The sequence below is a fragment of the Monodelphis domestica genome, chromosome 1, assembly GCF_027887165.1.
Source record: "Monodelphis domestica isolate mMonDom1 chromosome 1, mMonDom1.pri, whole genome shotgun sequence".
In the NCBI taxonomy this organism is placed as follows: Eukaryota; Metazoa; Chordata; class Mammalia; order Didelphimorphia; family Didelphidae; genus Monodelphis; species Monodelphis domestica.
Window position 1 is genome coordinate 400,176,412 of NC_077227.1, and position 22,900 is coordinate 400,199,311.

The following is a 22,900-nucleotide window of genomic DNA, read 5'->3' on the forward strand; positions in this document are numbered from 1 at the left end:
AACCCAACTCCAACCTACCTTTCTAACCCAATTATCCCTTTATGCTTTTCTCCCTTCCTCACTTTCCATGTTCTAGCTCAATTGGTGCCTTCCTGTTTCTCACATAGAACATTCCATTTCCTGTCTCCATGCCTTGCCACTAGCCATTCTTCACACTGATGATGCACTCTTTTGTCACTTCCTCTTAGAGTAACTACTTCTTCAGTTCAACTCCCATTGTTTGGAGAAAGCCTTTCCCAATCTGTCTTTCCTGTTCATTTCTTCTCCTCCACCAATATTACTTTGTATTTATTTTCTGCTTACTTATATATATGTATTATCTTCCCCAATATAGTGTAAGCTCCTCGGAGTCAGGGACCCTTTTATTTTTGTGTTTGTGTTCCAGCCACTTAACACAGCTCCCTCGTGTATTGTGGGTACTTAATAAATGCTTATTAATTGATGGATTATTGAAGCTAGGTAATGTTCTTTCTGTTCAGAAATGCGCTATAATTTTAAAATAGCAAAATTAATTTTGTTTACCTTGTTTTCCATTTATAAGTATATTACTATATTCTCTTTGCCTCTTTTATGTTTGGACAAGGAAGTAAAGAGGGTAAATTTCATAGAGAATAATATAATAGAGCCTAAATGGAATCCAGTCATTTTCCCTCTTCCTGATAATATATCCACATTTATTTCTTTTTTACCTACAAATTAAGATAAGAGATAAGGATAACAGATGCCATACTGGGTTAGGACAACATAGCCTGTTAAAGTGTTTGACATTGGCACAAGAGACATTCTGGTGGAAGAGAATGGTAGGTGCCCTTCAGAAGAATATGACTCATTATCTTTTGTAGCTATACCTACCAGAACCCATAGAATCTCAGGTTTTGTTGATTTTAACTTGTCACTTGTAAAATTTGCTAACAGAAACTCTCTGTATGAATTTATGCTTATAAAAAATCTTTAAGTATTTGAGGGATTAATCTTTTCTTTTTGTCTTATATCCAGCAGTTGTCAAATTTAAAAGTTCTGAGTCACTCCCCAATGTCTGATGCCTCTGTCACTTGTGAGTACAAGTCTCAGCCTTCATTTGTTAGCAGCCCTGATCAAGAAGAGAAAATTACAGATTTGGCCAGTCACTGTATCATTGAGAAGGACCTTTATTCAGCTGAAGAAGTTGATAACCTTTTTCCTAGGAAAATGACATCCCATAATGGGATGGAGGACAGTGGAGGTGGAGGCACTGGGGTGAAGAAGAAACGGAAGAAAAAGGATCCTAGTGAACAAGAGGCTGTGGAGAAAGGAGTCAAGGATAAGGAACCTAAACCAAAGAGGAAGAGAGAACCTAAAGAACCAAAAGAACCCAGAAAGGCCAAAGAGCCTAAAAAGCAGAAAGAGCCGAAACAAAAGGAGGCTATTAAGAAATCTAGGAAACCGAGAGAACCCAAAATGTCCAAGGATCCTAAAGAAAAAAGGGGTAGCACAGATTCTGCACAGAAGATGAAAACCAAGAAGGCCAGGTTGGCATCTTCCTTTCTAGTAATTATTATTCTTTATCTCTTTCTCCAGTGAGTCTGGAAATGTAAACTGTGGCTTACTTTGGCATATGAGGATTGCATGTAGGCCAAATGAAATGAAAAGAAGTTGAAGTATCTATGGCTTTAATTTTAAGGATCTGACCCAGGAATACCTATGTCTTCCAAATAGACCAGTAAATCTTGAAAAGACTTTTGCCAATATTAAATATAAGCAAAACTTTTCTATTTTGATGAAGAACTACAATCTTATTAATATCCTTTTGGCCTTGTGACCATAATAATCTGTTTGTTTTGTTTCAGGATTTTTTTGGCCAGACTTTAATATACATTTTTTTAAAAACCCTTACCTTCCATCTTAGAATCAATATTGTGTATTGGTTCCAAGGCAGAAGAATGGTAAGGGTTAGGCAATGGGGGTTAAGTGACTTGCCTAGGGTCACACGACAGATAGGACCTGTCTGGGGCCAAATTTGAACCTAGGACCTCCCGTCTCTAGGCCTGGCTCTCAGTCCACTGAGCCACCCAGCTGCCCCCAATATACATTTTCTTAACCACTTCCCAGCCTGTGTATCATTATGAGTAAGCAGTATTTACAATCTATGTTCATATTTGATATTAGTTTTAAAAACTGACCAAGATATTTAATTCATTATGTCATAAAGTTTAACTCTTAATTTTTTCCTTATAGCAAAGAGCAAGGACCAACTCCAGTAGAGAAGAGGAAGAAAGGAAAAAGGAAAAATGATATATCAGTGGAAAGCCTAGAGCTGGATCAAGGGCTACTGAGTCCATCTCTACGGAACACAGAGGAATCCACTGAGTCTGCTGACAGCCAGGTATAGCTATGACTAGGAACTACATTGGATGATAGCTTCTTGCCATTTTTTTTCTCATTTATTCCTGCTTCTGGTTGGTCAAAGATTCAGGAAGTGGTGAATAGGCCTTTTCTCAGTGCCCTTTTAGTGTTCTTTGAAGAGAGAATTATATCCTTCTAAGAATTTTAAAGTTTACTATCACTATAAAATCTGAATGCCTTAAATGTTGGGCTAGGCATATGAATGTGCTCCTTATTCCATAACAGTTGAGAAGTTCACCCAAACCAATTTAATTGCCCACTAAAATACAATATCCTGGTGAATATTTCTTTAGGTAGGGCTTTCCCCACCTTATAGATTGAGTTGTCTTATTTTTCCTTTGGTTCAACAAACTTTAATCAATCTTATGTGTAGGGTACTGTGGTGGGATCTGGGAATACAAAGACAAAAACAAAAAACAGCCCTTCCCAAATGGAACTTAATCTTCAGTTTGTTCTGAAAATCCTATAAGTTCTAAATTTCTTGAAGTGCCTCCAGCTATCTTATTTGGCTATTCTGTTTTTAATGGACTAGTTATGATCATTCAATTCCAGTCTTTTGTGGATTTTTCCTAAATCTCAAAAGTCTCTGAGACTGTGTGACTCATAGGAACGTAGAATTATAGATATATAGCCATAAGGATTACCTTAGAGAGCAGGATTGAGTCAGCACCTAATGATAGTCCATATTCTTGCATGCTTAATAAAAGCATGCTGGTAAATAAAGGAATGCATGGATTTTTTAGTCACAGTAATGGTTTCATAATTTGTATATTAGATGAGAAATAAGAAAATGGCAAACATTTTAGGCTTAGCAAATAGGAAAGGCAAGGCTAAGGAAGTAGAAATGTGAACATATGAGATTGGTAGAGGTCAGTGAGGCTTAAGATCCGTAAGACTAGTAGTTTCCATGAATCTAAAAGGTTGTAGCACAACAGAATAATGAGGTGGTTTTCAGATGTAGCTTTGGGAGGTTTTTGTTTTTTTTTTTAACTCTTATCTTCCATCTTGGAATCAATACTATGTATTCTTTCCACGCCAGAAAAGTGGTAAGGGTTAGGCAATGGGGGTTAAGTGACTTGCCCAAGGTCGTGTACACAACTGGGAAGTATCTGAGGCCAGATTTGAACCTAGGACCTCCCATCTCTAGGCCTTGCTCTCAATCCATTGAGCTACCCAGCTGCCCCCTGGGAGTTCTTAAAATTACTTTATAGTTATCTTGCTTGGAAGTACCCTAAAATGACTCAGTGGATAAAGAGCAAGAGAACCAGGCTTAGAGGGAGGTCCTACGTTCAAATTTGGCCTCAGACATCCTAGCTATGTGACCCTAGACAAGTCATTTAACCCCAATTACTTAGCCCTTACCACTCTTCTGCCTTGGAACCAATTTTAAGACAGGAAATAAGGGTTAAAGAATTAATCTGAGCCTGTAGTAGGAAAGTTTTTATGGAGGTTTAAAGATAACACAAAGGAAGGGATAGGGGTACATTAGCTTTTGATTCCAGTTAGATTCTGTACTCATTAGACAGTAAGGAATTCTTTGACCAAGTGTGAAAACACCAATTTGGTGAAGTCTTAGTTTCATGTATGGGGTTTTCCTAGGGAAGAGTCCACACACACCTTGATAAATGCTGATAAAACTTGTTGGACTGTTTTGTGCCATTCTGAAAAAGAACTTTCCTTCTAAATCTTGTGGACCTCAAACCCCTGACACTTGCCTTTGGCAGAAGGAACAATTTCCTCCCTGATTAAGTTTTTTTGTTCTGCAGAAACGGCGTTCAGGACGACAAGTGAAGAGAAGAAAGTATAATGAAGACTTGGACTTCAAAGTGGTGGATGATGATGGGGAAACAATTGCAGTTCTGGGGGCTGGTCGCACCTCAGCACTCTCAGCTTCCACTTTGGCCTGGCAAGCAGAGGTATTGTCACCAGAAATAAGACCTGACTAAATAGGGTATCTCACTTCCAGGTTTCTTTCTCTCAGTTTTGTTTTTATAACTGCCCCTTGAGAGAGGAAACCCACCGTGTTCCTAAACAGCCTATTCCACTTTCCTATAGTTCTTGATAGAACCTAACATATTACTTTGTGTGGCATTAGGACCTGGATATTTGCAGATGTTGGTAATCACCCTTTTATCTACCTCCTTAGAATCCCTAAAATACAAACTGCTACTCTGTTAAGAGAGGCCCATTTTATCTAGCATATTGTGAATTGCCATTTCCATTACAATTCTTTCTGACAAATTTTTCTTCCTACCCATTTGAACTTACTACTGTATAGATAGAATTGTCTGCAACCTTAAATAGTCCATCATTTCCCACAAGGACATTTTGGCCTGCTCTAGAGGAACCCTGTTAGATTATAATTCATTAATGCCCTTGTTTTAAAAGAATAAGATAAAAACTTTACCAAACTTCAAACCTAGAATTTAGAGCCAATAGGAACGTTAGTCATCATCTGGTCCAACCTCTTCATTTTAGAGATTTCCTGTGTCTCAGTTTCCTTAAGTGACTTTTCTCAAGGTGAAACCCAGGTTTTCTTACTCCAAAACCAGTTCTTCCTGTTGTATATTTTTGTCCCTTTTAATAACTTATTTATGCTTTTTTTTTTAACTATAGGAGGTCAGTTTAGTTAGCATTTATTCATATTTTCTCATTCTCTTACTTCATATTAATTTCAGAGATACACCCATTGATTGGTCTTGTCTTTATCCAGGCTCTATATCTCCCCTCCTGCGTGTCACAGTTCTGCACACATTATGTTCTTAATAAATGTGATTTACATTTAATTATAATCACTTTGATTGAGAATTATATTCTGTGTTTTCTTTAGCCAAATTTGGCATCGTCCTTTAAATTCTTGTGATGTATTCTTAATAGTAACCACAATCCTGACTGGCAACATATATGTATAAACACTAGAAAAATCCAAAAGAACAGGAAGTGTCAAGGTAGTCCAGAAGAAAATGTTCCTCGTTGGCAGGGATGAACATTTGAGTCTTAGAGATAATTTTTTTTTAAACTCTTACCTTCTGTCTTTTAATTAATACTATGTATTGGTTACAAGGCACAAGAGTGGTAAGGGCTAGGCAATGGGGGGTGAAGTGACTTGCCCAGAGTCATACAGCTGGGAAGTGTCTGAGGCCAGATTTGAAGCCAAATATGTTTTTAATTCATCCTGCCCCCATGTACTTGGGTGATTAATATTGGTCTATGTGTGTTTAACTCATTGCTGTCTTCTCACTGAGTTCTTTTTCTTTCTTTTTTAAATAAATCCTTCCTTTCTGTCTTAGAATTAATACACTGTGGTATATTGGTTCCATGGCAGAAAAGTGGTAAGGGCTGGGTAAGGGGGATTAAGTGACTTTCCCAGGGTCACACAGTAGGAAGTGTCTGAAGTCATATTTGAACCCAAGACCTTCCATCTCTAGGCCTGGTTCATTAACACTGAGCCACCCAGCTGCCCACTCCCACCCTTGGCCCAATCTTTTAGTTCTAAGCTTTTAGTGGGCAGGTTGTTGTGACACTTAGAATTAATTTTGGAGTTCAAATTCAACAATTTTGAAACTTTTAAGCATGTACTACATGCAAGGCCCTGTGCTAAATACTGAAGTTACAAAGACAAAAACAAATCCCAGGCCTCAATTCCAAAGTAGCACTTGCTTCCATATCAGGTGCATAAAGATTACTTAATATTGGTTGACTTTTGTAAGCACCCTTATTGGACTGTTGGTCACATGTAACTTATGCTGTCTTATTCCTCTAAGCCTTTTTGCAGTCTTTTTCCAGCAACAAGTACTTAAACTATTATATTTAGGAAATTAAATGCTATATGTCTAGAATGACATGTCAAGCAATTGCTTGGAGTCATTACAGTTAAAAATAGATGAAATAATGATAGTGATGTGTGGATTATGAATATTTCTGAGAGTAACAAAGTAGAATGATAAATGTGATGGTGTCGTTGTATTAATCATTCTTTTACTTTCTGTGGTAATATCATGGACATAAATGAGTTAATCCTGCATCTAAGATTCACCATAGTAACTTAAACAAAATTTCTACTGAAAAAATGATGTCAGAATAAAATGCTAGAAAGAATATAGAAAAAAGAAGAGCTATCCATATGTAATGCAATTTCTTTGGGTTTGTCACCTCTGTTACCAAAAAAATACTCATAAACATTTTGCAGAGCTAGGTTGTAAGTGGATAGCAATTTAGGAGTCATGATGTGTATCAAGGGAAGAAAAAAGTAGAGTAGTTTTTAATAGAGATTTGAAATGATAAGGAAATTTAGAGTGAGCACTACATAAGCTACCACAGGAGGGCATGCAGAAGGGAAGGCTCCTATACTTTTAGTAGTGGAAAAGAGTATGGAGTAGTGATATATGGAGATATTGTTGATTAAGTGAAAAACTTAGTAAGATGGAGGAGTTAAATTGACCAAATAAGTCTAAAAATAATTACAAAAACAGGGAGGAGGAAGTTGACTCTTAGGTATTTAGGTGTCTTATAGGAATTTTGGGTGGCAGCATTTAGAGTAGAAAGAATAATTAGTTTTCTAGTTAATAGGTTTATAAGGAAAGCCTTTAGAGGAGCCCAATTCTTACTCATGTACTCCAGCAAAAATTTTTAAATGACACAGTACCAATTGAATAATGATTAAAACATCAAAGAGAAACAGTAGAAAACCCTCTCATCTAGCTTAAGCCTGCACAACAGTGAAGCTAAAAAACAGTGAAAAGAATTCTGAACTATTAAAAGTCATATGAACGATGTTCCAAAGCATTATTAACAAAAGGAATGCAAATCAAAGCAACCTTGTAATTTTCCCTTTTATCCAGCAAAGTGGCAAAGATAACAAAAGATGGAATAGTTAATGTTGAGAAGTTGTAGAAACATGGACATACTAATGCATTGTTGGTAGAAGTATGAATACTCAACAATTGAGGAATGTCTAAATAAATTTTGGTATATGAATGTAAGGGAATATTACTGGATCATAAGAAATGATGAATATGAAACATTGAAAAATCTTCATGAACTATGGAGAGTGAAGTAAGCAGAGCCACGAAAACAGAAGGCACAATGAGTGACCCCAACTATTAAATGGAAAGTACAAGAAGCACAAGACAGTTGAAAATAAAAATTGCAAAGAACGAACTTGGCTCTAAAAAAAAAGAGAAGATACCTTTACCACTTTCTCAGGTTTGGAATGTTTATATTTTCAGGTTCCCTAAATGTGTTTATAGGTTTTGCATATTTTTTTTCACTTTTTCTGTTTTAAAAAATTCTTTATTGTAAAGAATAACATTCTACCACCTGCATTTACTATCTGCACTGTCAGTGATTCATTTTATTTAAGCCTCTAAGAAGTCTTACTTCTTTTTCTGGGTTTGACTTACTCCAACCTTCTCTCACACTAGCAGAACTATGTTCTCAGAAATAGAGCACTAAAACAGTGCTTTCTAACATAATCAAAATAATTACTTTTGAATTTAGAAATTCTGTTGGCTAATGAAGACTTTTGGGTTAGAAAGATTCAGATAATAGTAAGACTAAAGACATAAATATTCAGTCATTTTTTAATCATGTCCAACTCTTTGTGATCCCATTTGGCACAGACACTGGAGTGATTAGCCATTTCCTTCTCCAGTTCATTTTACAGATGAGGAAACTAAGGCAAACAGAATGATGTAACTTTCCCAGAGTTACATTACTAGTGTCTGGAGCCAGATTTGAATTCAGAAAGATGATTCTTCTTGACTCCAGGGCCAACACTATCCACTGTGGCACCTAACTGCCCCAATATTAGAAACACTAATATATTAAAACAAGTACATAAATCATGAAATATCACAATAGTCAAATAAACCTGGATTATACTCTTACACCAGTTTACTCCTGAAAGCTTTAATGAAGAGTAGGTACAAACTTAGCATATAAATACTTGTGAGAAGTGCCAACTCATGGGCTTCAGGTAACACAGTTCTAGCTTCCAAGCTTCAGTGCCAAGTGTCCATTTAGGAACATCTTGACCACATGAAACCACTTCTTTTCTATCTGACTATTGATCTTTACCACTCTTAATCTAGGGAAATCTTCTTTTCTTGAGCATAGTCTTTAGCAGCTTTTTCAGTAATCATCACACTTAAAAAAGACATTTAGAAAGTGTTAGCTCTTAAGTCATTCACAGGTCTATAGCCAGAGAATGATAGAGCTCAACAAACTGATTCTCTGGGCTCTATAGAACAACCCAGACTATTTATTACTCTTTTGGATGCTACACATTGTAAGTGCTAAATAATGAATGCATTCCCTCACTCCCTACTTTGCTTCCCACCTCCCCACTCCCCATCAGAGTACTGGAGGTTTCCCACTCCCTTCCCAAAGATTTCACCATCCATTCAGGATGGAGCTCAGAGCACCTCACTCCAACCCAGGCTATCAAAGTAGCTATGATGCCTCTCTGCTTTTCTTTCTGAAGATAAAAGTGGCAGCAGAGAGCAGCCCTTATGAAAAGCTTCACCTTTCTCCCATCCTTGGTAGCTGGGTTCTAGGGCCAGTGAGTTCACTTGTCTCTCGCCAATCAGGACTCATCAGCTGAAACTTCTCTTTGTAGCCTCTGCTTTGTCCCAAGGGAGCCTCTTTTCACTCCTCTGGCCATCTTCAGCTCTTTCTTCTCTGAAGGTTTTTCTCCCTCCTTTGCTGCCTTCTCTACTATGATATTCTGAGAATCTCCTAATTCTCAGTCACTTACTTTTGACTTTTAAAAAGTCACAACTCCCCAAATTAAGTCAATAGTCTTAAAAAAAAAAACACACCTTATCTGTGTCCACAGGTTTATTTCTCATTTTTAAAGTTTTACCCATTTCACTTAAGTGACTGCAAATTAGCTGAAGTATCCATCATGGCTCAGTTCTGCAGTCTCTAAAAAGGTTCCCCCTTTCCAGTGTCCTTAATATTGTTTTTTTTTTTACACAATCATATTTCTCTTCTTAACAGAAACACCAGGCCTAGAGTTGAGAGGACTAGGCTTCAAATTTGGCTTCAGGCATTTCCTAGCTGTATGATCCTGGGCAAGTCACTTAATTCCAATTGCCTAGCCCTTACCACTCTTCTGTCCTAGCATTGATACTAAGAAAGTATCAATTTCAAAAAGAAAACATTTCTCTACTTCATAACATTCAGCCATTTCCACACAAACATGGCATCATTCCACATGTTCACAAGTTCCAAATCAGTGCTCACTTCTGTATAGATCATTTTCCTTCCCAAACTGTCCAAATCCTATCTCAAAATTATTTCTTCATACCCATTTTTAGCAATTGTGTTAAAATAAAGTTTTTTTTAAATTAATTAGGTATCAAAATATTCATCTACAAGAGCAGCAGTCTTCCTTTAAAAATTGATACAAATCTTTTAATTTACACAAAAGCACCTTTTCTGTTATTTCCTTTCATTTTATCTGTTCCTTATGAAAGGAACCTTAAAGAGTCAGTATATCTTACAAAGAGATGGCTCATGGAAAAGAAAGATAAAAGGTATTAGGCAATTTACAAAAAAAGATACCACAAATATTAATTTTTGAAAGAGCTAGCAGCAGTCTGCTCTACTCTAACTTGTACTATAGTAATGCCTAAAACCAGTAATAATTTATTCCAAGGAGGTAAGAAACCTAGAGTGCCTAGATGATGAAACTTTGTGGGATGGGTAAAGATGGAGTGGGAGGGGTAGGAAATACTCGGGGGAGACACAAGATGGAGAGTGAATAAATAAATAAAGCATTTATTAAGCACTTAACTGCACTAAGCATTGATGATTCAAAGAGAAATGCAAGACAGTTTCTGCTCTCAACAAATTTACATTCTAATGGAGAAGACAACACATATGAAAATTCTCAGCTACAAATTAGATGGAAAAATTCCATGACCCTTATGTACAGTGACAAAGTCGAGTATCATGCTTCACTTTAATGTCATTTACTCTGATTTAACTTTTAATTTGATTCTTTTATCTGTTTCTGGTGAACTATTTGATGGTAAGAACTTTAATAGCTGTGGCACTGCATGAACAAATTGCCAGGCCAAATCTCCATAGAAATTGCTTTTTGTGCTCTTGGGCCCAGGATCCTAGAATATCTACTTTGGGATCTAAAGGAAGATGTTGATCAAGGTGGTGGTGAGACTGGGTCAACCCCTGAGGAGAAATCCAGAGCATTCTCTTCCTATAGTCAATGAGCTTCAATGCTCTGAAGAAGAGAAGTAGAGAGGGTTAGAAACCTACACCACTTCAACCACAGATCAGGGTTAAGAGCTGACAGAACTCTTGACAAGGACCTAGAAGTCCATGACATCTTTGCATTGAAAAATCTCTTGAAGGTCTTAAAGACCATTGTACCCTAAACCTAGACAATCCAAGTGGACCTCAGCTAGCTAACCTGCTAGCACTTTGTGGGCAGATGTAACAATGGTAGAAACCAATAGCAAAAGCCCCCAAATTGAGTTCAGGATCAAGCAGGACCTGACCATTCCATCCAAGAGTGAAAGACTGGCCCTGGCACAAAGTCCAATTCTATAAGTGAGGCTACAACTAGAAATAGAATGTCGGGGTGGGGGAGGGGGTAAGTTGTCCGATAGAACTACAAATAGTCTTTGAGAAAATGAAGAAAGGATAAACAGTAGTTAGAATTTGGAGGAAAGAACTAAAAGTAGAATAGAGAGATACAATGTAAAGTTGATCACTTTGACTTAGAGATGATGGATGCCCAGTGCAAAATAAGATTTGTTTTTGTACATGGAAAATGTGTTAGTTTGTTTTGCCTGACATTGCTTGTGTTTTACAAAGATTATGTTTTTCTTTTCTTTATTAGGGGTTTGGCATTCAAGAAAGAGAGAGTGGAGCCAACAATAGTATTACCTTTCTTGACCATCTCCCATTGCCCCTAAAAAGAAAAGAAAATATGGTCATTGAAGCATTTTTTAAATGCCTAGAAGGAAACATAGATAGCAGGATAGCTTCAATAGTAATGTATTAAATTTGTAATTTTTTATAAAGCAGTATTGAGAATTATAGTTTTACCTATGATACTTTTTTTCCATATGAAAATGCTCATATTTTTTGCTTTTGTTAAATGAGAATTTTAAAAATATAATTTTTTTAAAATGAGAAAAGGTAGAGAACCTTTTCTAAGAAATGAAGATTCCCTGAAAATTATAGTGGAAAAAATAAATGTTAGAACAAGTTCAAAATATTTTAGAAATAGAATTAAAAGTAAGGTATTTACTGGAAAGAGGGAAGAATTTAAAAATCATGAGTCACTAAAAACACATATAAGCAAAAAATCTGGATAATACATTTTAAGAAATAATAAACGAAAACTATACAGAGCTAGTAGAAGTGGCGGGCAGAATAAAAATAGGAAGGAATCACCATCACCTCCTGAAAGAAACTCCCCAAAATGTTGGTCAAAAGTGCTTTTTAGTGAAAGAAAAATTATTCCAAGTAGACCTAAAGAGTTCTAATACCAAAAGCTCAGGATCTCAGAAAACTTGGCAGCAACTAAGTATGAAACTAAGAAAATCTTGCAGTGTGACACTCCAGAAGGCAAAAGATAAAGACTAGCATCCAAGAATAATCTTGCAAGACAGTATAATCCAATTGAGTTAGGGATTATTGGAAGAGTAGATGTGGTTTTTTATGTGGTCTTTTAATGTAATATAGTACTTTTTTTTTTAACCTTGCCTTCTGTCTTAGAATAGATACTATCTATTCCAAGGCAGAAGAATGGCAACGGCTAGACATTTGAGGTTTAGTCATAACTTGAAAGTGTCTAAGGACCCATTTGAACCTAGGACCTCATTTCTCCAGGCCTGGCTCTATTCACCAAGCCACCTAAATGCCCCTGGAGAATATTACTTTTAACTATTCCTGATTAAAAAAAAAAAAAAAAGACCAGAACTAAGTCGATTTTAAAAGTCTGGAGTCAGGAAAAACCCAGAAAGGTAAAGACATTTGATTATTTAGAATGGACTAAATAATAATGATTTCTAAAGGAATGTTGTTGTCTTTAAATGTCATAGAGGGAGCCGAATATGAAAAGTAAAGGGCCGTTGGGGGGAGGGGGGGGGTTGAGTCGTTCCATTTTGAGATAAGAAACAAAAAATAATAGAGAATGTAATACATCAGGGACAAATTGAGGAACAAAGTTGTGGGACATTCCGTTTCTCAAATGTGGGAAGAGTAGGAATACAGAGACTTGTCAGATAGATAAGTGATAGTTGAACATACATACTTGCACAAAAAGGTCAGTATAGAAAAACATTTACCTATACAGGGAAACAGAAGCGAGACTAGGAAAAGGACTAGAATAGTCCATTGACAAGCATAACAAAGAAAAATTTCAGAAGGGCAATTAAAAGAAATCAAATGTAAGAGCCAGTGAGCTGAATCTGGCTGAAAAGAAGGGAGGTGAGGCAGTTTATTAGAAGAAAATTACTTGTATAGATAACTAGTCTTGATTACATTCCTTCTCTTTCACTTCCTTTATGAGGAAAAGTTGTGGGAGGTGAGGGGGCAGTGTAGGGGGTATATGATGAAGGGAAATATATATTTTTGTAAAGACAGTGAATAGAGTAGATTCAGCCACTAAAAAAAACTATCAGAATTGATTAGAAAACAAAATTCAACAAAACATTGTTTACAAGAAATATAATTGAAATATAAAGATTTCATAGGGTTAAAATAGTGACCAAAACAGTTTTTATTTTGCTTCAATCAACCCCCCCCCCCAAATAAAAGTGAAGATAAAGGCTACAATAAAAATAGACATAAGATAAAGTAACTACATTTATGGAAAACGGCATTAAGTTTAAAGGAACCATAGATAATGAAATTATGTCAGTTCTTAATATTTAGGCACTGAATATGTTAGCATCTTAAGTATTTAAAGGGAAAATTATAGTTTCAGAGAAAAATTGACAACAAAACTAAAATTAGGGATCTCATGGGTTCCTTTCAGATAATCTAACAAAGGAGATAAAGAAACAAGGTAAGGACTTGAATAGAATTTTAATGAAATTAGACACAATAGATATCGTATAATAAACAGAAACAAGTAAATAGAAATGTTTCTCTGTTCATGGCACCTTTACAAAAATTAGCCATGTGATTGGGCAGATAAACCTCATAAATGCCAAAACAAATCTTAAATACACATGCTTGCCACAATTCAGTAAAAGTTATATTTAATAAAGGATCTTTAAATAAATTATTTCAATTTAAATGGATATTAAATAATAATCGTGAAGAAATGTTAGATGAAAAAGCAAATTGTAGAAGTAATAAATGATTTCATCAATGAAAGACGAGGCATCAAAACTTTTAGAATACAGGTTAAGAAGTCTTGAGAAGAAAATTTATGTCTATTCAAAACTTTAATCAACAAAAAAGATAAAGATTAGATCAGTGTTTAGATCATTCATCTAAAAAAAGTGAAAAAGCATCAAGTCAGAACTCAACCCCAAGATATAGAACAAGCTTTAAAACAAAGAAGACATTGAAATGATAGGTAAAACTGGAAGCTGATTTAGAAGAAAGGAGGAAAAATCCTAATGAAAAAGAAAAAAGTTAAAGTGAAGAATTCCTAATAAAAGGCAGTAAATGAAATCATTATGAAGTCTTTTGCACAACAAAACTGATATGAAACAGATGAATATTAATTAAAATCTAAAACATGTAGATTAATAGATTAAGAAATCAAGATTTTAAATAAGTCTCATAAAACTAAAAAATCATAAATAAACTCCAAAAAGAGGAGGGAAAAGCCAGAACTAAATGGATTGATAAATCCTATCAGACATTCTAACAAAACAATTCAGTATTTGCCAACAAATGATTGGCAAAAATGTGAGGAAAAGACCAATTTTTAAAATGATTATAAATATGATTTTATCCCTACAGCAAGAAATTACAAATCAGAGAAAACTAGACATGTCCATAATGAATGTTAATGCTAAATATTACAGTTCTAATTTATATTTTATGCATCTGAGATTTATACCAGCAATTAAAGTTGATTCAGTTTTAGGAAAACTAAATATTATAGACTATATCAATAACAGTTTTGAAAAATCATGTGATTAGCTCAATAATTGTAAAACACTTATCTTGACAGGTGAAAAGAAAAACTTGATAAAATAAAATACCCTTTTCTGTTTAAAAAAACATAAACATACATTAAAAGGCATAGGAAGGGGGCAGCTGGATAGCTCAGTGGATTGAGAGCCAGACCTTGAGATAGGAGGTCCTGGGATCAAATTTGTCCTCAGATACTTCCCAGCTGTATGACCCTGGGCAAGTCACTTAACCCCCATTGTCTAGCCCTTGCCACCCTTCTGCCTATTGATTCCATGAGGGAAGGGAAGGGTTTTTAAAAAAAAAAAAAGGCATAGGAATATGTCGGTCTTTTCCTTAGTATGGTGAATAGTATCAGTCTAAAATTAAGAACCAGCATTATTCTAATAAGATCAGGAGTCAAACAGTGCTATCCATGATTAAATCAATACTTTTATTTGATATAATTCTAGAAATGCTAGCTTTAGATATAAGGAAAAGAAATTGTAGTAATAAGGTTAGAGAGAAAGGGAACAAGATTTTCTCTGTTGCAGATGATGTGATATTTTACTTAGGAAACACTGAAAACAACTAAAAACTCAATTGAAATAATTACCTTAGTAAAGTAGCAATATCTGAAAATATACCCACTTAAATAATAAGACTTTTCTGCAATATTACCAACCAAACCTATCAAGAAGGAATAGAAATATAAATTTCATTTAAGTAACTACAGAAAATATAAACATTTGGGACTCTGAAAGTATTTTATAGAAATAGATGTAATAGAAATGGAGCTAAATATTGAAGATATATTAATTACTTATGACCAACTTGTGCCAATGTAATGAAAATGATGATACTTTTTAAATTAATTTACTATTATCTTACCTTTTACTACCATACCAAACTGCCAAAGTATTATTTTATGTAATGTTTATAAAAGGAAATAGCAAAATTAATCTAGAGGAAGAAAGTATTGAGAATTTGAAGGGAAAAACTAGTGGAAAGGAAAGGGACCAATCCTATAGCCAGATCTCAAGCAATACTATGAAACAGTAATCATAAAAACTATTTGGTACTGGTTAAAAAAAAATAGAAAAGTTGATTAGAGGAACAGATTAGGCATTCACCCATCATACAGAAGCAAACAACGAGTAGCTTAGGGTCCAGTACATCCAAGACTTCTTCCTGGAGTAAAAATTCCCTGTTTAGCAAAAACTGCTGGACAAACTAGAAAGCAGCCTCACAGAAATGAGTTTTAGATCAAAAGTTCACATCATATGCAAATGGATATTTGCTCCAAGTGGATATATGACATAGATATTTTTAAAAATCATATCAAATTTTTTTAAGTTTTATAATATTTTATTTGATCATTTCCAAGCATTATTCATTAAAGACAAAGATAATTTTCTTTTCCTTCCCCCCCCCCCACCCCCCATAGCCAACGCGTGATTCCACTGGGTATCACATGTGTTCTTGATTCGAACCCATTGTCATGTTGTTAGTATTTGCATTAGAGTGTTCGTTTAGAGTCTCTCCTCTGTCATTTCCTCTCAGCCCCTGTAGTCAGGTAGTTGCTTTTCCTCTGTGTTTCTACTCCCACAGTTTGTGCTCTGCTTATGAATAGTGTTTTTTTCTCCTAGATCCCTGCAGATTGTTCAGGGACATTACACCGCTACTAATGGAGAAGTCCATTATGTTCGATTATACCACAGGGTATTAGTCTCTGTGTACAATGTTCTCCTGGTTCTGCTCCTCTCGCTCTGCATCAATTCCTGGAGGTCGTTCCAGTCTCCATGGAATTCCTCCACTTTATTATTCTTTTTTGCACAATAGTATTCCATTACCAACATATACCACAATTTGTTCAGCCATTCCCCAATTGATGGGCATCCCCTCATTTTCCAATTTTTGGCCACCACAAAGAGCGCAGCTATGAATATTCTTGTACAAGTCTTCTTCCTTATTATCTCTTTGGGGTACAAACCCAGCAGTGCTATGGCTGGATTAAAGGGCAGACAGTCTTTTATCGCCCTTTGGGCATAATTCCAAATTGCCCTCCAGTATGGTTGGATCAATTCACAACTCCACCAGCAATGAATTAATGTCCTTACTTTGCCACATCCCCTCCAGCATTCATTACTTTCCTTTGCTATCATGTTAACCAATCTGCTAGGTGTGAGGTGATACCTCAGAGTTGTTTTGATTTGCATCTCTCTGATTATAAGAGATTTAGAACACTTCTTCATGTGCTTATTAATAGTTTTGATTTCTTTATCTGAAAACTGCCTATCCATGTCCCTTGCCCATTTATCAATTGGAGAATGGCTTGGATTTTTGTACAGTTGATTTAGCTCTTTATAAATTTGGTAATTAAACCTTTGTCAGAGGTTAATCATATCAAATTTTGAGGATTGAGGAAGAAGTTATCTTTTATAATTGGTTATTAAATGAATTGACCAGAAAAGAGGGTATCAAAGGAGATCAAATAAACCATTTTCTTTTTGTCTGTGCATGTACTCTTTGACCATATGGTACTATTGCTAGATATAAACTTCAAAAAGTTCAAAAAAGAACCCATATGCACAAAAATATTAATAGCAGCATTTTTTGTTTTAACAAAGAATAACTGGAAACTAATGGGGTTTCCATCAGAGAAATGGCTAACCATGATAGACTATGAATATAATGGACTACTATTGCACAGTAAAAAATGAATGGTTCAGAGAAACCTGGGAACTCTTGAATATTGAAATGAGCAGAACCAGGAGAGTAATTTATACATTGACTAAAGCATTATAAAGAAAAGCAACTTTGAAAGACTTGAGAATTCTGACTATTAAAATTATGACCAGTCACAATTCCAAAGGTCCAGAAATGAAGAATATTGACTACTTCTTAAGAGGTGATAGAGTTGCAAAATGAGGTAAATTACTGATGATAAATTATTTAACTTGCAAAGGCCACAAGCTGAGACTAAAGTGGAAGGACAGTTGGTGCACAATTTCCTGTTCCCAGCCTATATCAGTTCTCTGCCACATATGTGAATTTTGGCCTGATGATCAACACAAAGAAAAGAGGCTCTCCACCAGTCAGTCCACATCAACCATAAGTGGAACCATCAGTTATAACAAATAGAGAAATTTTGAATGCTGTGGATAAGTTCACTTGCCTCAGCAGTATACTTTCCAAGGTTGTCCACATAGATGATGAGATGGATGCATGTTTTGCTAGAACTAGCTCGTCATTTAGGAGGCTCTGAAGAAGCCTCCCAAAAGAGGCTGTGGGAGAGAGCTGCCTATCAAACTGAAGGCCTTCTAAGCATTGTGCTGACTTCATTGTTATGTGCAAGTGAAATCTGTACAGCATATCAGCACCATGCCAGGAAACAGAATCATTTCCATTTGAATTTTCTTAGGAAGATTCTGAAGATCACCTGGCAAGATGAGGTACCAGACACTAAAGTCCTTTCTGAAGCTGGATAGCCAATCATTCAGACTGTTGCAACTTAAGATGGCCGTGCCATGTTTTTTGAATGCCAAATGCACATTTGCCCCAAAAGACTTTTCCAAAGAATTCACACAAGGCAAGAGCTCACATTCAGTAGAAGCATTGTAAGGACACTCTCAAGGTCTCTCAGTAGAATTATATTAAGTGAGGCAAAAGACAATAGTACCAGAGTACATATTGCCTGACATGTCCACATTAAAAAAAAAAAAAGTGCTGTCCTCTTTGAGCAAAGCAGAATTGCAGTAGTTCAAAAGAAACATAAGATGCACACATATAAGGACATCTACATCTCAAATGCTTATACCAACTATTTGCCCAACCTGTGGTGGCACTTTATGAGTTCATAGTGATCTGCTCAGCCACAGTGTGTCCACTGCACATTGACCCTTAAATAGTGATGACATTTCGGTCCTCGTTGAGTACAAAGGACAACCACCGCCACCTGAATGAGGAATAATTTTGAACATGACTAATGTGCAATTTTGTTTGCTTTACATCTTACTTGTAACAAGTGATGAGGTTTTTATTCTTTTGTGAAGGAAGGGATTATGGGGAAGCAGGGACCTCGTATAGCAATGCCAACAAAAAGAAAGAAAAGAGTCAATGAAACTTTTAAAAGAAGGAACACAATAAAACAAGGTTCAGAGGGAGAGATAAAGGGCATCATTGAAAGTAATATACTGAGAAGACAATGAGGTGGCTAAGTGGCTTGAGAGCTGGACCCAGAGACTGGATGTCCTGGGCTCAAGTCTGGCCTCAGACACTTCCTAGCTGTGTGACCCTGGGCAAGTTACTTAACCCCCATTGCCTAGCCCTTACCACTCTTCTGCCTTGGGACTGTGGAGATAATTTTAGGGTTGTGACTTAAAATCTGAATTAATTGGTCACCAGGGGAAAATCCCAAATAAAAGACCGAAGTCAGTCTGGAAATTTATGGTAATTTTAATTAATATAGAGGGAAGGATTTTAAGGAGAGAGGGAAGAGGGTATAGAATTTCTCCCACCTGGCCTGTGCCAGGGGGAGTTCAAGATCTCTGCCACTAGGTCTGAAGGATATTAGAGGCTTCTAAGAGGATAAAATTTGGAAAGTAAAGGAGGAAAACTCAACCAGACACTCACCACCGAACCAGGCAATAGCTGTAGCCATGCTAAAGTGCTGAAAGGACCAGCACACTGCCACCAGCCACCTCTCCACCTCCAAAAGGTACCAGAGAGAGGAAGTGACACAAAATATATAGACCTTTTACTCTTATATCCCCTCCTCTCAATTTTCACGTCTACCAGTCACATCAGAGGCTTTTCTCTAGGACTGCCCATTCTTTAGTTCTCATCTTCTTTGATTAGATTATATCTTTTTGAGTTACTTAACACTACTTTGTTAAGATACTTTTTGTTAGTTACTTAACCTTTTTGTGATTAATTTACCCTTCATAGTTACTTAACCCCTTTTTGTATTAAGATCTTAAAATAGACTTAGCTTAAAGTTCTAGATTCACTATAAAGAAAGAAATAAGTACCTTCATTGTTCAATCAGGAGATTACAACTTCATCTTCTCCATAAAGTAAGATCTAAATAGGGTGGAGTAAATCTAAATTTCACAGAACCAATACACAATATTGATTCTAAAATGGAAGGTAAGGGTTTAAAAAAAGTAATATACTGAGTCCATTAAACATAGACTTTATTTTTTATTATTATTTTTATTTTTAATAAAAGCCCTTACCTTACATCTTAGAGTCAATACTGTGTATTGGCTCCAAGGCAGAAGAGTGGTAAGGGCTAGGCAATGGCGGTCAAGTGACTTTCCCAGGGTCACACACCTGGGAAGTGTCTGAGGCCAGATTTGAACCTAGGACCTACCGTCTCTGAGCCTGGCTCTCAATCCACTGAGCTAGCCTGGCTCTCAATCCACTGAGCTACCCGGCTGCTCCCAAACATAGACTTTAAAAAGGAAACAATCTTCTCCTTGAGGATAATTGCAGTTTCTTTCATCCTATTTCTAACAGAAAAAGAAGATTTTTGGAATCTGTTAAGAGTGTGTTCATGTCTCAGTGCTATTACCTACTACTTCCTGTCTGGTAATGAATGGACCATATAACCACTCAGGCCTTCCATTTTTTGACCGTAAAATGGGATTTATATTACTTATACTACCTATCTCATGGGATTACTATGAGGAAAACTTTTAAAGCTGTAAAGTGCTAGAGTATATAAATATGAGCTGTTGCTCATGTTTTTAGAGTACTCTGCTCTCATTAGTACCAGAGGAGTTTTCTAACATTTTGTATTGTTAACTAGGACTTTTTTTCCTTTATGGTGGTCCCTTGTGATTTAGATATTTTCCCATTAGTGTTGTCTATTCTCCTTTGGGTTCCATTATCATCTTACACCGTACTAAAATTCCTCCACTATAAATCATAAACATCTGTCATAAAAAGTTATTTCATAATAATGGTTCACACTATGTGTTGATGGTTACTGAGGACCAGAAAACTTGTGGATCAGATAGTTCCAGTTATGGTACATCTTGTAAAATCTTCCTTGGTTATCAGTGGAATAATTACCATTACTTTAACCCTTATCTTTAGGAGCCTCCAGAAGATGATGCTAATATCATTGAGAAAATTCTGGCATCCAAGATGGTGCAGAAGGAGGTCAGTTGTTTATGAACTGTAATTTTCATCTTATTCACCCATCTGAAATGTGCTCAAATTTGAGGGTAAAGGGAGGAAGGTGGTAGAGAAGGGAAATTGAGGGAAGGAAGTAAATTTTATTTTTTTAAGCCTGAATGCCAGAGGTGATTTATTGAGCTATCATAAGAAAAATATAAATGGAGGCATATTTTATTTGATATCAGGCACAAGGCTATCTACTTAGGTCTATGTTAGTTCATTGGCACAATGGGAAGTCAGCCTTATGACAAAGTCAGAGTTTATATAAATGGAATGAGTTTGGAGTTGTGGCTTATTTATGATACTGTTGGAAAATAATATCGATTGGACTGTTGTTATATGGGGTGTTGCTATACAAGTATTACCTTTTACTCAAGGTTTATCCTAAACATTGTGCTAGTTGTATGATCAGAGGAATAAGATGAAACCAATCCTAGCTTAAACCTTGCAAGACCACAGAAATACAAAGCCTTAATTCATGTGGTTTTTAGGTGTGTTTCACTGATGTGAAATTTGGTCTTTAGTTGTCAGCAAAAGTAAAAGTAAAAGGATTGTGAAAATGAAAGTTTTCTTAAGTTTTCTTGTCAGAAATATATGTATTTTCCTTTGACACATGAGTTACTTATGCAGAGTAAGACCTTCCATAGGGACAGAACTGATGATTTGCTTGTTGACTACAGGTTCACCCTGGGGAGCTTCCATTTGACATGGAACTATTCTACGTCAAGTACAGGAACTTGTATGTATTCACTTTATAGTTTTTAATTTTTTCCATTGCATTTCTTTCAAATTAAAAAGTAATGCTCCCCGCCCCCCCCCCCCCTTTTAACCAAATTTCCTATGTTGGCTGATTTCATGTCATTCTAGGATGATTTTTAGGATTTTATCTCTTGAGTTTTACTGAAGAATAATCTTTCTTCCCTTCTTGCTCTTCCTCTTCTCCTTTCTTTTTTTCTACTTCTCTTTCTCTCAGTGATGTACATTAAAATCTATACTTTCCTTTGGCCTGTTAATGTCAGTTCTTATGTGGATATAACTACTTATAACCTGTCCCTGACTTTTCCCTCTCCTTAAGGGCAAAAACCCCTTAGAGGCACATGTACAAATGTCATAAATCACAAAATTGATGCATTGTCAATAGTAAATCTTTGCATCAGAAACTAAACTCTCATCTTAGAAAACGTTAATCAGTTGTTTTTATGTTAAATCATTTGATTTTTAAACAGTTAAATAACAAATTTAGCTATTCCTGGATTAAACATTCTTATATCTTTGGGCAGCTCCTACTTGCACTGTAAATGGGCAACAATGGAAGAGCTAGAAAAAGACCCTCGGATCTCTCAGAAGATAAAGCGCTTCAGAAATAAGCAAGCACAAATGAAGCACATTTTTACTGAGGTAAAATTACATTTAATAATTACTGTGGCCTCAGTTCTTTGAGTTTTGAATATCTGGCTTATGGGTTTAAGAGTGATTTTTATTAATTAAAGTTGAGGTCCTCTGTAAATCTACTGTTTCTCTTGAATTGTTGAATCTGCTATTTTATCATATAATTAGTCCAGATTAATGCTAAAGAAAAACAATAATCCAGCAGTGTATTTTAAGTGAATCAGTAGCCACATAAAGTTAGATGGCATTGGACATTGCTAAGTAAAGTGTGAAAGCCCAATGGGGCATTTCTTAGGCATTTTACAGCATGCAGATCGATAACTAAAATAAGAACAGTTTGCAAACTCCTTCATTTAAAGAGTCACATTATTCCTAAATTAATCATGAAGTCTATTGCTGTCAGTTTGGAGAATTTTTATGTAAATGCTTCAGTTCACTTTGTGATTTTTTAAATTTCAAAGGAAATAAAACATACAGTTTTGATGAGTTTTGGTGAAATATTGAAAAGCCTTGTTTCTAATGTAGTGAAGTGAGCAGAATCAGGAGAAAAAATTATACACTAACTAAACTATTGTAAAGAAAAATAAATTTTAAAAACTAAGATCTCTGAGTAGTCTAGTGAAGAGTCATGACTTCAGAAGATTTGTGCAGAGGCTTGCCACCTCTGGACTGACAAAGAGGTGGAAAACTCAAGGAGTAGGTTGAGACATACATTTTTAGATGTGGCCAGTGTGTGGATTTGTTTTGTTTTACTATGCTTATTTTGTACAAGGGTGATTTTGCTTTGTTTTGTTTGGGTGGGAGGGTGGGAGTTGGTGTGAGGAGACCA

The 22,900-nt window shown here is 35.8% G+C and overlaps 1 protein-coding gene across 11 annotated transcripts in view; it reads left to right on the top strand.

The window, feature by feature from the left end:
• The window catches only part of CHD6 (chromodomain helicase DNA binding protein 6), a 210,443-nt gene that overhangs the window by 94,215 nt on the left and 93,328 nt on the right, over nucleotides 1-22,900 (top strand). For 6 of the 11 annotated variants that reach the window (XM_007474323.3, XM_007474330.3, XM_007474326.3 and 3 more), the window contains 6 exons: nucleotides 997-1,508; nucleotides 2,215-2,362; nucleotides 4,149-4,298; nucleotides 20,599-20,664; nucleotides 21,363-21,421; nucleotides 21,963-22,080. In XM_007474323.3, the coding sequence (XP_007474385.2) occupies nucleotides 997-1,508; nucleotides 2,215-2,362; nucleotides 4,149-4,298; nucleotides 20,599-20,664; nucleotides 21,363-21,421; nucleotides 21,963-22,080 (1,053 nt within the window). The remainder of the gene's footprint in view (nucleotides 1-996; nucleotides 1,509-2,214; nucleotides 2,363-4,148; nucleotides 4,299-20,598; nucleotides 20,665-21,362; nucleotides 21,422-21,962; nucleotides 22,081-22,900) is intronic. The other 5 variants (XM_007474327.3, XM_056811874.1, XM_007474329.3 and 2 more) reach the window with 1 other exon arrangement.